Source organism: Brachycentrus maculatus, unplaced genomic scaffold (genome assembly GCF_059751285.1).
Source record: "Brachycentrus maculatus isolate JH-2025_06_01 unplaced genomic scaffold, ASM5975128v1 h1tg000387l, whole genome shotgun sequence".
In the NCBI taxonomy this organism is placed as follows: Eukaryota; Metazoa; Arthropoda; class Insecta; order Trichoptera; family Brachycentridae; genus Brachycentrus; species Brachycentrus maculatus.
The window spans coordinates 736456-753563 of NW_028281136.1; the positions used below are offsets into that span (position 1 = coordinate 736456).

The 17108-nt window shown below is 41.8% G+C and overlaps 1 protein-coding gene across 3 annotated transcripts in view; it reads right to left on the reverse strand.

Moving 5' to 3' along the window:
- Positions 1–17108, reverse strand: part of so (SIX homeobox 1 protein sine oculis) — a 37042-nt gene that overhangs the window by 12361 nt on the left and 7573 nt on the right. For 2 of the 3 annotated variants that reach the window (XM_088270492.1, XM_088270493.1), the window contains exons 3-6: positions 10705–10915; positions 9588–9715; positions 9063–9167; positions 3374–3432 (exon numbers count right to left, since the gene is read on the reverse strand). In XM_088270492.1, coding sequence (XP_088126618.1) covers positions 3374–3432; positions 9063–9167; positions 9588–9715; positions 10705–10915 — 503 coding nt within the window. Of the gene's footprint in view, positions 1–3369; positions 3433–9062; positions 9168–9587; positions 9716–10704; positions 10916–17108 lie in introns of those variants that run through there. The other variant, XM_088270494.1, reaches the window with a different exon arrangement.

Here is a 17108-nt window from a genome sequence, read left to right on the forward strand (position 1 = left end):
TGGCGGGAATCGATCCCGCGACGCCAGTGTCGCAGTCGAGCGTCTACTCAATTACGGCACGGCGCCTATCAATATGACTTGCAAAGTAATAGTCCTTAAAATGTTTGAATAGTCACATAGGACTTTGATCCATTAGCTATGTCAAAGTAACGATGTGATGATTGGTAGAAGAATTTTGGTATTGTTCGTAAAGTCGTAACGTATAGTCCTTTGCCAATTACGGCACGGCGCCTATCAATATGACTTGCAAAGTAATAGTCCTTAAAATGTTTGAATAGTCACATAGGACTTTGATCCATTAGCTATGTCAAAGTAACGATGTGATGATTGGTAGAAGAATTTTGGTATTGTTCGTAAAGTCGTAACGTATAGTCCTTTGCCAATTACGGCACGGCGCCTATCAATATGACTTGCAAAGTAATAGTCCTTAAAATGTTTGAATAGTCACATAGGACTTTGATCCATTAGCTATGTCAAAGTAACGATGTGATGATTGGTAGAAGAATTTTGGTATTGTTCGTAAAGTCGTAACGTATAGTCCTTTGCCAATTCACGACTACGACTATAATAGTGAATCCGAATTAGTTACGGCAGATGGCTTTGTTGTTTAAATACATATTTTCTCGCTTTACGTTCCTATAACAGGCCATAATTCGTCTAATTTTTGTACACGTACATTAGCGGAGCGAATTTGGTTACGGGGATTGCTATTACCGTAAAACTAAGGCGCCCGACTAACGAACGAGTGTGACCTCGCGTATATGCACGTGGTCCAGATCTCCCCCGAGGAGGGAGGAGTACGTGTAGTTGGTGTGGCGGGCGGAGGAGGGTGTTTCTAATTATAGCACTTCAGGGGGGTCTGCCCAAACAGAGGGCCTACCAAACCTACTCGATTACACCGCGGACGTGGATCAACGTAATTACATGTGTTTTGCATTCATACGGTATTATGTCCATCATCTGTTTCAACGCACTCTATGTGCATTTTAAGTATTTTATTTTAATTAACAAGTTAACCAAAGAAAAAAAAATGGAGGTAAAAAAAAATATGCCATTAATCAAATAATACGATGCAACATTTTGAGATGGTGCAAATCTGGATTATCTGTAATTAGGATTTATTTTTTTAAATGATTTTTGACATCTCAACGTAGATGAAGAAGAATATGTGTCCCTGAGCATTTTCAAACGTTACCTACGACGGTCGTAAGCTCTGTAAATGCCCGTACTTCCATATTCTTTTTCTTCTATGTTAAGAAGTCAAAAATAATAATATGGTTTGAATTTCTTCTAATAATAAATACGTCAGAACGATTTGATGTATAACTAGTGAGCCGACGCGGAAGTGACGATATGGTTCGCTCGCTCGAGTGGAACTTAGGAACAGGTGATCATACGAAGACAGAAAAGTGTCCACGCTTTATCGGTTAGCGCTGTAACCGTTATCTTTCACGAGGGAAACGGTCGTGATCCGCGACCGAGGAGAGATGCGCCTGTCGCTTGTCGCGTCGCGCGTCGCGTCGAGCTGCACTCTGGCACCAGCAGGCGGAGGGAACAGGTTCGTGTGCAGCCAGTCTGACTGACACGGAGATGCAGGAGACGGTCTGGCCTGGTACTGGTACCCGACCGCACCACTGACCGCAGCATTCGGACTGCTCATCATCCAACATCGGTAGGCTAGTGGCTAGGGATCCCGCGGTCTATCAGGATATCAGGAGTAACAGAGATGGATACAATATTGGCATCTATAGCACACGCGGTTTCTCAGTATGTGCATATGTCAGCGCCACTCGTATTCGCACAGTTATATTTACCAATATCTGTGATTTGTGAATTCGTCCGCGGAATAGTGCATTGACGACAAGTGACTTTAAATAGTAAATATATTTAAGTATATTTACTTGCGATGCATTATGGAATTTAATCCAAGAAATATACGATGTTAGCGCTACTAAATGGACAGTACGCCCGCCCACATATCGATGTGATAAGTTAACGCGGCTATCTCGGGCTAAAAATGAGCGGAAATCAAAGTATTGCAGTAAACGTCGATTTAGATGTAAGAGGATATTGAGTGTTTGGGAGATTTTGTTGCTGAAATTGATTCGTCTATAAAGAATCTTCAGAAAGCTACTGTTTTCGAAGGAGAGTCTAAGACAATCTAAAGTGATTTTACATGTTCGTCGGGAGAGATTTTTGTTGTAAAAAGCTGACGCAGAACTATTTTATATAGGCACTGCCATTATTTAAGTCACTGGCTGCCTCTGATCTATATGTATGTTTTCCTCGTTTAATACGGTTAGTATGATATGTTTAGGGGATACTTAATTTGAAACAGAGGTACCTACTTCCGAGGATACACCAGTATTCGCTCACCGAGTTAGCTCGGTAGCTAAATAATAAAACGTTGTAAAGGCGCTTTATCATTGGAGTTATTTATTGATTTTCCTCGAACAAGAATTATTTTTCATTTAAAATTATGGGTTTCTCATTTCTATATTCAGTATTAGGATCGAGAGAGATTATTAAAAACACAATTTGGGATATATAAATCCATTTATGATGAATAACCCACAGAAAACGGTTACGGCACCTTGGTCCATTCCAGCCAATAAAATGGATAAAGAGCGTGGATATTTTCTCACTTATGATGGTAGGAGGGAGGGTAGGGGATGGAGGGCGGAGGGCGGAGGGCGCAGGGCGCGTGCGCGGCGCAGGGCGGGTCCGAGGGCTGGCCCACCGCCCACTGTAGCGTGCTCTACTGTACTGTAGCAGGTTGTACTTCTGTAGTGCTACTGCACTACACGTGGGGATATTCCCTCGGGACTACTGGCATTATGTATGCCTCTCCCTGACTACCTTATATGTGCGCAAGGACGAATCATACTCGGAATGTATGTTACTACATACGAGTACAATATATTGTATATAGTATATTCACTTTGTGGAATAACATAATTTATATATAAAAATAAAGCGCTTATACGAGACCACTTTTTGATTTTATTAATGTTAATTCGGCTAGTTTCGAGAAATACTGATGTTGTCAGGAACAGGTGAAAACACAAAATAGTTTACATTAATAAACTTAAAAATTGGTATTTTACAAATGTTATATAGTATATTTAAACTATCGTGGTATTGACATAGCTATTTTTAAACGCATGAAGATTTCATTCAAATTGTCTATAAAGGGCGACAATTTTATAATAAACAAAACAACTGTTATCTTTTTAAATACAAATTGAAAGTCGATTTTTTTCCGAAACTCGATTTTTACTTCCACAAAGTTAAACACGTGTTTTCTCTATACAAATGAAAATAATTAATGTCAAATGATAGTATAGTGATACGTAGTAAAAAGTAGACTTACCTATCTTTGTGTTCCGCCGCTCGATCTCTCTGTCTCCGGTTCTTGAACCAATTCGATACCTGAAATTAAATCATATTTCTTAATAAATATACAACTCGGTGATATTACACTTGTGGAAAAAGAAGTTACAAATGTGTCGCGAGACGCAACGAAAGTTGACATCGTAACGATAATGGAAGGAATTTTAATCGGGCATTTATCTCGGTACTAATCGGAGGACAGCGATCCTCGTAGGTACGTGTGTGCCGCGTGGATACCTCCGACTCCGGCAGACTTACGGAATGGTGTAGGAATGTTGGAACAAGGGTCCGCGCGATAAAGTATCGGGAGATGCTATCTGCTATCTGGTATCTGCCTACCCAGCCCAGGTGGGAACTCGAGTTGTTCGGGGTGACAAAGCGAGGAACCATCGCGCCGGAGGTGAGAGGAGGGAGAATTAGTCCGGGCTAAACGGGCCCACCCGCGGACTCCACTCGCCGCTATACATGTATGTACGTATGTGATGGACACAGACACTACATACACGAGTAGCGATGTAACTGAGCGCGTTTCCGCATTGTGGGAAGCAATGAGATAAGATGCGAAATTGAATTCTAGACAGATAAAACAACAGTAGTGATCTATTATTATTTACAGAACAGCATCGTTGTGTGCATATGTTTACACCTAGATTGGGTGACCATGTTTGAATACCCGCAAAAAGATGATAACCAGCGAGTATTTCTTTTTTATCCAAAAATGTCGCCTGTAAACTATCGCTTGCTGTAAACGGTATATATACATATTTGTATTTACACTATATACTTATATTTATTTGCTGTATTAGAAATTTTGTTGTTTCCTTATATTATTTTTTTTTTTACAATAAAAGCACTAAAAAAAATGCCGTTCAAAGGCGTGGAGGCATGGTTTTACGAAGATTTTAAAATAAAAGTAGAGCTTTGAAATTGCAGCTCTTTCTTATACAGAACAATGTACAGCATATAATATACTTCTACTACCACCATTACGCCGTTTCCCTGCAGGGGTAGGCAGAGAGGATAGACCGCCACATTCATGTGTCCTGACATACACTCCTCGCTTCCTTCATATCGATACATCTAGTCATACATGCCCTCCGATTACGCAGGCTTTTGACACCACCGGATTTTAGGTTCTGATTGATCTGGTCGTGCCAAATCTTTTACGGGCGTCCTCGTTCTGTTCTGCTCACACTCGCCACATGTACTTTCTAAGTCATTTTCTCGTTATCCATTCGCTCCACGTGTCCATCTTAAAGAACTCTTCTCGATTATCCCTCGTTCAGCCTTACATTCCTTTCAAATATCTTCGTTTTTAATTCTGTCGTACAATGATTTTTCTACACATTCGTCTGAGGGAGCGTATATAATATTCAAACCCTATCAAACCCTAATATCCGCACCCCGATGGTGAATAGGGCACTGCATCATATAAACGCGGTGTTATCTTGATCATTAACACACGAAGGAAAAGTGGGCCTTCGCTTCAGGTACCAGTCCATGGTAATATTGAATAAATATTAGAGTGTAAACATCACTTATATTTATATTCGATTCTATGGGACCTCCAGTACGGTAGCCCAGTGTGATGACCATTACACTGCGCAGGCGGACAATATGGGGATCTGCTTGGCGTATAATATAGAAATGCAATAAACGTGATAATACACACAATACGTAGGTAGAGTTGAGGCCCGTCCTGAGGGAAGTAATTTCTCCGAGCATGCGATAGTTTTGCGTATTAATTAATCTGTAGGAAGCAATGACGCTGGCACTCGGCGTATGTCCAATAACCTCCGGAGGTTGGGTCGGGCACATCTGGAGCGGCTCAGCGAGCTCCCAGTTCCTGGAAGCGGGGACCGGGGCCCGCTGGAACCCGACACCGCGTGTCCTCACCCCTCACCCCTCGCCCCAGGAACCGCCAACACTACACCGCAACGACGTCAATGGATGACGAGACTCTCCCGGTCGGACGTAAGGTGCTAGCGCAGCGGTCGGGGGACCGGGGTAAATTACCCCAAATGGGGTAAAAATGAATTTCTGAGGTAATAAGGAAATATTTCTAGTTTGCTATTTCATAAATTTAAACAATTCAGAAATCGATTAAACGTTGAAGACTTCAAATTGCTCTTACATAAAAAAGTCCCAATTTTTGAGTGATTGTATCAAACCTGAAGCAACATCATTTCTCCAAAAACTGAAAATGAAACCTGAAAACCTGAATTTTCGTTTGATCCAATTTGTTTTATTTTGTTTGTCTATTTTCATGTTTATTACGCTTACTATTTTAATGTATTTTTTGTTACTTTTTCGTGTAAATTAATTCAACAAATAAGTTTTATTTTAATTATACATTGATTGTCTTCTTTTCAAAATGGGAGGTGAGGGTAATATCGACTTACGCAAAAATATTTTGTAGTATTGGTTTAAAAAGTTCCCCGACCGCTGCGCTAGCGTCATGGTGAGTTCCGGGGTTGTTTGTGGAAAAGAGAACATTGCATATTATCAATCGGACCCCAAAAACATATTTCACGTATATTAATTAGCGCGAAACTGAGGAAATAACTAGATATGTTTGTGAATATAAAACGACGCAAACTTTGGAAAGTAGCCTCGAGATGATTTTTCGTAAAAACTAATATTATTACTTTAGAAAGGAGTGTAAGGCTGAACTAGGAATAATTGAAAAATTAAGAAGGTGGTATTGACATTTGGAGCGAATGGACTTGACTGACTATGGAGATTGACTAAGAAAGTATATGTGGCGAATGTGACATTTGTATGACTAGAATCTACATGGATGTGAAGGAAGCGAGGAGCGTATGTCAGGACAGAAGAGTGTGGCGTTCCATCCTCTGCCTACGGCTTGATGGCAGTAGTACCTAGTAGATATAAATATAGCTAAGGTAAAATAAGCTTTTTATTGAGCAGAAATTTCATTAAAATTCTTTCATTTGTATGTGAGGTCTGTATCCTGGATTATAATCACATACATGAGAAACGCCAGAAAATATAATTTTCATTATAATGTATTATTTTAGCTTTTAAAGCTTCTTTCATCTCACCAATACATGTCTCTAGTGAAACTGTAGTGATTCAAGCACTATGTTTTATAAATATAGGTAGCTGATTGATGATATTATTCCGACAGAAATATAGATATAGGTAGGTGATTGATGATATTATTTTGACAGAAAGTGTGGCGTAACATCCTCACTGCCTACCCCTGCGGGGAAACGGCGTGATGGTAGTAGGAGTAATGCTAATGTTATTTTTGTTTTTTCACATTTCTTGTGACATTTTGGGCCTCTACCTGCTCCCCGTATGGTCCCCACTAGCTGATACTAATCCCAAACTCCGCCGATTAGATCGATAACATCTCCCCGCGGAGAGCGGACACCATTCACTCGACAGAGATGGACAAAACTGACAAGAATCTGTACACATCCAAGTACAGTATAACGTTTCCGCCTAATTTATATATCAATTCCTCGAAACACAAGTATACTCTACTCTCTACTCTAATCGTTCCACTCTACACGTACGGTACGAGAGTACTTCACATCGGAATGTACAAATAAATTGAAGTTTTACGGCGGTTCTGTCGATCATGTAATGTAGCCAATGGCATTAACGAGAGACTGAAATAAATACGTTGCAGCGGCGTTTGTATATTTTAAGAATTTCTAAATTTAGTCGCGCCGCCACATGCCGTATTGAGCGTTATTTACATTCTAAGTAATCGGGTCACTGATTAATTTCCATTCTGTAATTCAACCGTCACGCCGCTTCCCCCGTTGGGTTAGGCAGAGAAGAAAGGTTGCCAAACTATTCCGTTTGCACAGACTGTTCTACCTCTTCCTCATGCATGCGCGCTGATCGTTCCGACATTCGATGTATCGATTTTAACGATTCGGTAAAGTGATCACATCACGTTTTGTTAAGACTCGTTTGGCTTCTTCTCCTTCTATCTACATTCTCGTGGAAATCCGTTTCATAGTTCGTTCATCATTCATTTACCCCACTCGCCTAAACCACTAGAATACTCCTTTCTTTAACTTGTCAATAATGCTTAATCTCGGCCTCGCGTTCTTTCCGCATTTCGCCAAGCGGACATCTATCGTACAAAGCTTTGCTGAACATATCGTGTACTGCGAGAAATAATATTTTGATTTGGCAGGCGCCGCGGCGCGCCGTGGCGTAGTTGGGTAGACGCTCGACTGCGAAACTAGCATTGCGGGTTCGATTCCTCCCAATTGCAAAATAAATTCAAGATATGCGGAGACAAGCTTCTAAAATAGAAGCTTTGCGGGTTATTCCTTTTTTAAAAAAATTGCTTTCGTAACTTTTTGTTTAAGTACACCATAAATCCTTAAACTTTTGTTTTTTTTTTTACCTATTTTTTGGTAAAAATTATTCCGCAATGAACATCAAATTGTATTACTTTATTTTTACATTTCCGAGTAGTTAAAGCTGATAAAGCTGAAAATAGCTAATTACAAACGTCAGTTGCCTCTTATATTTAGTTTAGTGCGGGAGAAGGTATGAATACATAGTCATTTGGTGTTCCGCGAGGAACTCGACAAAACCCCGTGTCACCATCTGCGACGTTATTCCGTGTCGCCGTGCACTGTCGGCAGTGGGCACCGAGGCTGCTCGGCGAGGTGCGGTGGGGTGGGCAGGACGGGGAGCGGTGTCGGGTTACCCGGCCGAGGGACGACCACCCTGACCAGAACCATTACAGCGTGTCTCCCGTCCTCCATCCTCCATCTCCCGCGGTGCAAGTGGTCCCGCGGTGGTAGCCACCAGTGACTTGTAAAGTCTATTCGTCTATTTTCGTGATTATAATAGTGTACTATGCGTAATTAATTGCGGGTCCTCCGAAACCTGTTACTCAATGTTACCAAATGATTGAAAGAACAATGGGTGCTGCCAAATTTAGTATGGTTCAAAACTGTCCAAATTTCATTAACGTTCGATCCAACACGATGCGATATACGGTAGAAGGAAAATAATTTTGACATGCGTTAGAATTTGGCAACCTTTGGGTAGGCCTTTCAATATTGATGACAAGTACCCACAGAGAGGCTATGTATTCAATCTCTGATGCGAGTAGATCGATAGTTTTAATTCGCTAATCTTCTCATTTTCGAAAGTTCAGGTAGGCGTCTTTACTCATTCAATTGACCGTTATTTCAATTCCTAGAATAAACTATCGTCTTTAAAGGACTAGGGTGGTATTACTTCAGGCCACTGCTCTACTTGACGTTGTTCGGTCCGTTATCTATCTAGAATAACACTCTTGTTCTGGGGTGGTTCATCTCGGAGAAGAAAATTAAATTTGGACTGATCGAAGCAGGACTAAGCGGGGTATTTGTGTATTTTATTATTCTGCCGTTTGTGTGTGCGCGAGGCGATAATGAAGTGACGGAGATGCACTGCTCCGTACAGTGTACGGAGGTACCTCCCGGAGTAACCCGACACCGGCCCGTGGGGGGCGGACAGGCCGAGTCACGAGCGCACGCACAGCACACCACAGCACAGACTTGCACTCGTTGTTGTAATGGAAGGGGACCCCTTGTAGATGATAAAACTGTGGTAAAGAGGCATTTGATGTTATTACATATCGACTATCTGGCACAAATGGTGGAATGATAGAATGGACTAACTTGAACCGTGGTGAGGCCCGTAGCCTCCGCCAGCTCTCTCTTCTCTCTCGGGGACGGGTAGGGGTTGTGTGTGTACCAGTCCCTCAACACGGATCGGGACTTCTCCTGAAATCAAATATGATAGTATAATTGGTGAATCAACTGAGAAATGATACAAACGAAAAGTAAAAATTGACGCGGTTATCGTTATTTTACATTCGCATTACTCGAAAATCTGACTCATTTTCTCATCGTCGATGATGTTGTTGCATTGGTGAAAAGCACAGATAATTCAAACACCGCAAGGCGGGAAATGATGCGGAATGCATTGAAATAACATAACGGTTTTAACTAAGTAAAATTTACATTAAAAATTGATAGATATTGTCGCAAAATGACTGCCGAATCAATTGATTGAAATGATTTTAGTTATCATGTCGCGTGGCTTCCAGACTTCTGGCGAGTATCGGCTAGTCGAGTGAAGGTAGTCAGAGGGCAGAGGGTAGGCAGTAGGCAGTAGGCAGCAGGCAGTAGGCAGGACCGTACCTTGAAGCAGTAGGAGGTCTCCTCGCCGTCCCAGATGGTGCGCGGGAGGGGGAACTTGCGGCGCACGCGGTACTTGCCCACGGCGCCGAGCGGCCGCCCGCGCAGCTTCTCGGCCTCCACGTAGTGAGCTGGGGACAACGGGAACAACGGGTGAGGACGCGAGTGTTACCTCGATTACACGAAACCACGCTCATCAGTCTTACGTTTCGGGAGTCACCATTCATACGCGCCCATATACGAACACCCGCAATGTCCAGAACTTGACAGATTATAGTTAGCATAGTGAAAATATCACAGCCGGGACTTCACGCATTATCGTCTACCGCAAGTTTAGAATGTTTGGCCATCACCGATCCCTCGTGTGACTCGATGACTGAAATCTACGATACATTCTCTTACCTAATTATAAATAAAATACAAACATTACACCTTTTACCGCAGGGTGAGGCGGGTAGGACAGAACCCCACACTACTCTGTATCAGCAAACATTTTTCGCATTTCTACAAACATGCATCTCTTCATACACAATGACTCTTCGTACAGACCTATCCACAGTTTTTATTACTGGAAATGTCAACCTTGATGGAAACGCTTGTACACCACATACATTACTAATGTATCGTACAAAGAAACTTAAATCATTTTAATGATCATAATATTTTTATTTAAAAAATCACAATACTTGTGATAAGAAAGGCTTATTGTTTAGTCTACCTATAAGTATGTGCATTCTGCAAAATCATCAAATTCCATTTATGAATATTTGAGCCATTGTTTAGTAAAGCCTGCAGTATAGTATGATGCAGTGTTCGTGACGTATGGACGCATTTTGCGATTGTTTTCCACCGCCCGAGTGACTACTCGGGGAGGACTAAGAAGAAGTTCCTAGACAGCGGAGAGATGCTTGACTGTAGGGAAGTCAGTTCAGTCGGGTAGGGCAGGCTGGCGGCTGGCGGCTGGCGGCTGGGGGCTCCCGCAGGGGTGGTGTCGAGTTACCCATTACGATATTATTATTTTAGGATAAAACAAAGCATCCCCCGAGCGGAAGGGGTTCTCTCCTCTGACGTTGCGTCCCTCCCTCTCACCAGGGGGAGTAAAGGGGTGAGGAAGTGTTACCTTTGAGCCAGAGCGCCTGCAGCTTGGCGTGGTTGTGCGGACTGAAGGAGTGCGTCTCGAGCAGGCGGTAGAGCTCCTTGTAGTTGCCGCGGTGGAAGGCCACCGTGGCCTTGGCCTTGAGCACGGACTCGTTGCTGTGCAGCTTCTCGCAGGCGGGCAGCGACCACAGGAAGCGGCCCAGCCGCTCCACGTTCCCGGCCTGCTGCAGGACCTACGGACAGTGGGAACATTATGTCTATCCTATTTCCGGGAAGAGTCGATCCCCGCAGGGGTAGACAGAGAGAATGGAACGCCACACTCTTCTGTCCTGACGTACACTCCTCGCTTCCTTCACATCCATACATCTAGTCATACATGCCCTCCGATTACGCATACTTTCGACACCACCAGATTTTTTTTCGATTGATCTGATCGTGCCAAGCCTTTTTTTTCTGGCCGTCCTCGTTCTGTTCTCCGGCTCATATAAAGGGTCCGCCAAATAACTTTTTTTTTTTGAAAACAGGGCGCAAAACATCGAGTGTAGCTTCGGCTGCGTGGCACGTAGCGCCGTCCTGTTGAAACCAAATGTTGCCAATATCCTCCTCTTCAATTTTTGTGAACAAAAATCCGTTCAACATGGCCCGATAACGATCGCCATTGACTGTAACGGCCACTCCTTGCTCATTTTCAAAGAAAAATGGCCCAATTATGCCTCTGGACCAAAATCCGCACCAAACAGTGACTCGTTTTGGGTGTACCGGCTTTTCAATGTATGCGTGCGGGTTTTCTGTGCCCCAAATACGACAATTTTGCTTGTTTACATACCCGCCAAGATCAAAATGAGCTTCATCCGAAAAGATGATTTTTTTGGCAAAATCGGCATCTTCTGTAAGTCGATCGCAGGCCCACTCAGCGAAGCGAAAACGCATTGGATGGTCAGTTGGCTTCAACTCCTGAACCAATTGGACTTTGTATGGCGTCATACCAAGGTCTTTATGCAAAATTCGTCTCAATGATGTCTCCGAAATGTTCAATTGTTGAGAACGACGGTGAATTGATGTTGATGGCGCTTCACGCACACTTTCTGCCACAACATCGATATTCTCGGGTGTACGCACTGTTTTTGGCTTTTCACGCTTTGGTTTATCGATGAGGATGCCAGTTTCTTTCACTTTTTTCACAAGATAACGAACATACGGAGCTGACGGTGCTTCTCTTCTTCCAAAAACCGTACGCAATTTTCGCACACATTCTGCAACATTACCATGATTTTCAAAGTAATGTCGCAATATTTCCCAGCGTTGTTCAAGCGTATACACAACCATATTCGCTCAGCGGAAGGATAAAACTAATTATCTGTCAAATCAGACATGAGCTAAGTGTTACCATTCACGAAATAAGCACTAGTTGAAAAAAAAAACTTTAGATGGCGGACCCTATAGTTTCTTAGTCATTCTATCGTTATCCATTCGCTCCAAATGGTCATACCACCATAAAGAACTCTTCTTAATCTTTTCAATTATCCCTAGTTGAGCCTTACATTCCTTTCTAATATATTCGTTTTTAATTCTGTCATACATTTTTTATCCACACCCATTCGTCTGAGGGAGCACATTTCAACGTATGTAGTAAAATAGCATTGATATTGTATTGTAAACAAACAATCTCAGCCAAATGCAATAGGCCATATATTATACATAATTCTAAAATGAAGTAAGGTAAGACAAATAGGAAAACATGAAGGTAGAGGAATGCCCCAGTTTATGGCGTGTAGTTAGGGTGTGTGGTGTGTGGTGGTGCGGAGAGCGGAGAGGCGGAAGGAGAGAACAGAAGTGGAACAGAAGATGTAACAAGAGCCAGGATTATTTTCAGCTGTTGCTGCTGTGTGCGTGCGCGTGTTGTGTCCGAATAGTGGCGCCTGCAATAGTGGTGCGGTGCATGGATTCTCAAAGTTTACGGATAACAAATCGGTATAGAACAGTGGGCAGCGTCAACAACCCTCGGATCCTGTTATATTTACCACGAGACAATATTCTAAAAAATTCGTTCGTTAATGTTGATAATACGGATCGGATATGGCCTTTTTTTGAATATTGCGAACCTCTTGTAAGTGTAGTAGTTGTTTTAGTGTGGTGATACACAATACACAGTCGCGTGGTGGTGCGTTCGCTGTGGTCGGAACACAGCGGAGCCGTGTCAGGTTACAGTTACCTCCGGGCCGGGCGTGAAGCGAAGGGCGGAGGTAACTGTAGGACTGATACTGCCACTCCTGCCTACGTAGCTTCCTAGTACCCTTCACTGTGGAAGCCTGCTCTTGATAGCTTTCGGTCAGTGTCTTGTTGCATTCATGTTGCGAGAGTTGTAGTACATCCATCGCTCGCAAACCCGGTATGGGAGCTTGCCAAGGTAAACATGTGTATCTACTGTTTCTCCAATCGGCCTCTCGTGGGTCATGGCAGAGGACCGTGTCCTCCTCTCTCGAGAGCCACCGTCGAAGAGCTCGCTGCGTTCGTAACTCGGTTACCTTCCGGTCATCCGGCCGTTCATATCCCGTTAGTTTATGTCTAGTCACTAGACTCTAGAGTCCGGCATAGCCGTAGATTCGGTAAAGTATTATTAAGTGATGTCAAGGGTGAGGATTAGTAATAAGTTAGTAGGTCACAGAGGACAGCGGGAAGATGGCTACCGATGGGCTCGCCGCCCAGCAGGCCGCAGGAGGATGACGCAACTGGAATTGTCCTAAATTAAACGCACTGCCAAGAATATGCCGAATGCACTAACAGAACTTTGTCCAAACATTCGATGTAAAACTCAATATTCATAGAAACATAAAAAGATCTTTATGATTCAGATCTGGAATTTTGTTGTAATTTAAAATGATGAACAAAGAAAAAATCATTGAATGTAAGATAGGTCTTTTAACGTCATATCTATATTTTATTAAAACAAGGACATCTCGTATCTTAATATAGACTAGACGGGGTGAGCGAGTGATTCAACACACCTTAATATTACTATACAAACACGTGACAGGTGGGCGCTGACGGAGACGGTGCACATCGCCCGAGGATGGAGCTCAGCTAGAAGGAAGCGAGTGCGAGAGATCGCGGTACAATGCGAACAACAGAGATGACACTATGTGCTCGCAAAAGGTGCAAAATACGAGATGTCATAACGCGCCGCGACGAGCGAGATATCTATAGTAACTTAACCCGTCTCGGATATCGCGATGTACCGAACATCGCTGTCGAGGTGTCCGTGCGAGCGGGACAGACGGGGTAACTCTAGCCATCTCTGATATCACGGCGAGTGGGAGCGAGACAAACACATTAAAGACAGGACGGTGAGGTGTCAGTTGGAGCGGGATAGATAGAGTAACCATACCCGTCTCGGGTGTCGCGCGTAGTGACGAGCGGGAGAGCGAGACAAGTAGCGGGCGGTGGTCACGTTGGTGCGAGCGGGACGGACGGAGTAACTGTAGCCGTCTCGAGTATCCTGCGCGCGCTATAGAATTTCCCGCTATTTTTGTCCGCAGTTTATATTTAAATTGGGAACATGGTAGGAAAATGTTGCCAACTTGGCTTTTGGGAACAAAAATGAAACATTTCAAGATGTGGAAAATATTCATTTACAATATATTAGATTATATCATTTTCCACTTATGTATAATTCACTAATTCGCAATGTAGTGAAATATCCATATAAATTTTAAGTTTTCATAGGAGAAATTCAGATTTATTAAAATGTTGCAAAATTGATGAATATTAAATTTATGTAAAGATTTCAGATTTCTCTCTCGATTACACTAATAATTTATATACGAGTACATATTATGAACATGCAAAAAGTTACACACTTCGCAAATATTATTATTACACATTATAGGTACTATTATAATTTCATCAATAATAATAGAATGACAGCTCAGCAACATAGATATTTATAGGAAATACTGTAATTAGTACGAGCGGTAAATGATTACTGCGTTAAAAAACATCTAGTCTCGAGAGTTCTTTCCATCTGCCGCCCATTTCGATCTTGCATTTTCCAAGACGAAATCTGCATTCGATAATGCCGTTCACCGCTACAGTGTAACCTCTCATAACGACCATAATTCGTTCCAGAATCTTACTCGTTAAGCGAAAAATTCGTAAAGCGAAAATTTTTCCCATTCAATGTAAAATACGATAATGCGTTCCATGCCGAAAGAATAATCAATTTTCAATATTTTTTACTAACGTTTATTCAAATACAATTACTTGTGGATTGTTAAGATGTAACAACTTGGAACATAATTCAGATTTGAAAGGAAAAACGTAAATAAAAATATGAATTTATGACAAATAATTAATGGTTCTTAACTAGAAAACTGTATAAAGATATTGTACTAGAATATTGTTTTGCTCCGCTACTTCCTCCTCGTCCATTAAAAAGCTCTCCTCTACAATTTCTTGCTGTGAAACACGATGCAATTCCATAAACTCCTCGGTGGTCAGCTACTGACTGAGCTCCTTCACAAGCTCTTCAATATCGTTGTTATTTAGCTCGAGTCCCGGCGCGGAAGTCCCGACTTGAGTGAATGTTGTGAAAAATAGACATGTTTTTTCTCTGTAAAATTTCACTAGTTAATGGAGCAACTTTTTAATTTTTTTTGCTCGTTATGCGAATTACTCATCATGAGAGGTTTCACCGTATATTCAAATACAGCGTCGAACAGATTAATTGAAACAAAACTTTTTTTTCGTATTTTCAACACCCTCTCAAAAATGTTTCGGGGGTGTTCCTCGTATTATGGACCAGGGCAGCTTCTTTCAGTGACCGAGATGATGATGAATAGCGAGAAGTGTCATCCAATTCTACTGGAAAAGATACTACCAGAGATACAAAAACGAAGGTCAAATGGTAATGGAATATTTCAGCAAGATTTAACCCCCTGCCACAAATCCAAAAAAAAATATGAAAATTTTCACTAAAAAACAATGAACTGTGTTGGACTGGTCAAGAATTTTTCCATTCATAAACCTTATCGGAAATCTATCGGCTCTCCAAAATTGATTGCCCTGCGGTGGAAAAGCTTATTTTGTCCATAATCCAGGTATGGTTTCGATACGAAAAGATGGCATCCACGTGCCAAAACCTTATATATTAGATGCCAAGAAGAATAACATCTGTGATTGAGCCCAAATGAGATAAAAAAGTGAAACAAAAAAGTTTTGTTTCAATTAATCTGTTCGATACTGTGGATTAAAAAACACCTTCTGTTTTTCGAATTACTCAAGAGTGGTTACAATCGTATTTGTTAGAACTAGCGCATGTGCTAGTACACCCCGTGTAAGTCAATAATATACACATTTAAACCCCTCATATCTAAGCAAGTATTTTATAAGGCCTCGTTTTTGATTTTCCCATTTTCCTATTATTTACTACTTACTACAGGCGGATACTTTAACCCGACTATGATGGTGTCTGTTAAGTGAAGCAGTTATATATATTTTTTAAACGAATAACACGCAAAGCCACTATTTTAGAGGCTTATCTGCAGGTAGGATAGTAAGGATAAGGGGGGGGGGTAGATAAGAAAAATACATTACAAACACCCAGACCTATTTGAAAGATATTTCTCAAATAATTTTTCCATTGGCGGGAACCGGACCCGTGTCACCAGTTTCACAGTAGAGCGTCTACCCTAACTACGCCATGGCGCCTGTCGAGTGATCGAAATTGTATTAGATTTTTTGCATCGCAAACTAATAATCTCGCTATCGCGTTTTATACTGCAGATATAATGCCGAATCGATCGACATACTATGGAGATATGTATGTAATCAATCAAACAAAAATACTCGTAGAAACAAACATTTAAGGTCAACGTTCTCGTCCAGAAAAAAAATACAATAAATTAGCTCTTTTCGACTGTTCAACTTCCAACATTTGGGATAAATCTGCTCTTAACTATAGTATAGTAAACGTATATAGGTACTTATTGATATAAACATCGTCGGATTAATTTGTTAGCATCTGGAACTAAAAATGGCTAATTCTATTTTGCCGACGTTGAGGATCGGGGAGAAATCACAGAGCGGGCTCTCTCGGTTCTGTTTGTTTGGTATCGACAGATATCTACGCTTTCCGTTCTGTGACATGTATGATGATATTTCTATACATAGTTCAACTGGTGCGTGCTTTTTTTGACGATTTCACGAATCAATTTATTTACTAGTTGCCGGTGAATCGGTATCAGCTTTATATCGTTCATTTTCCGGTAATTTTGCATGGCCTACTTGTGACGCTCACCACAGGGATCGGGGAAACTGATTCCTTGAAAAGAACACAGCTTCACCGAGGTTCATATGTTACACGCGGAGTATGTGGTTCAGCCAACTGAATCTAATCCCTTGGCAATGATAGATAATACAGGCATTTGA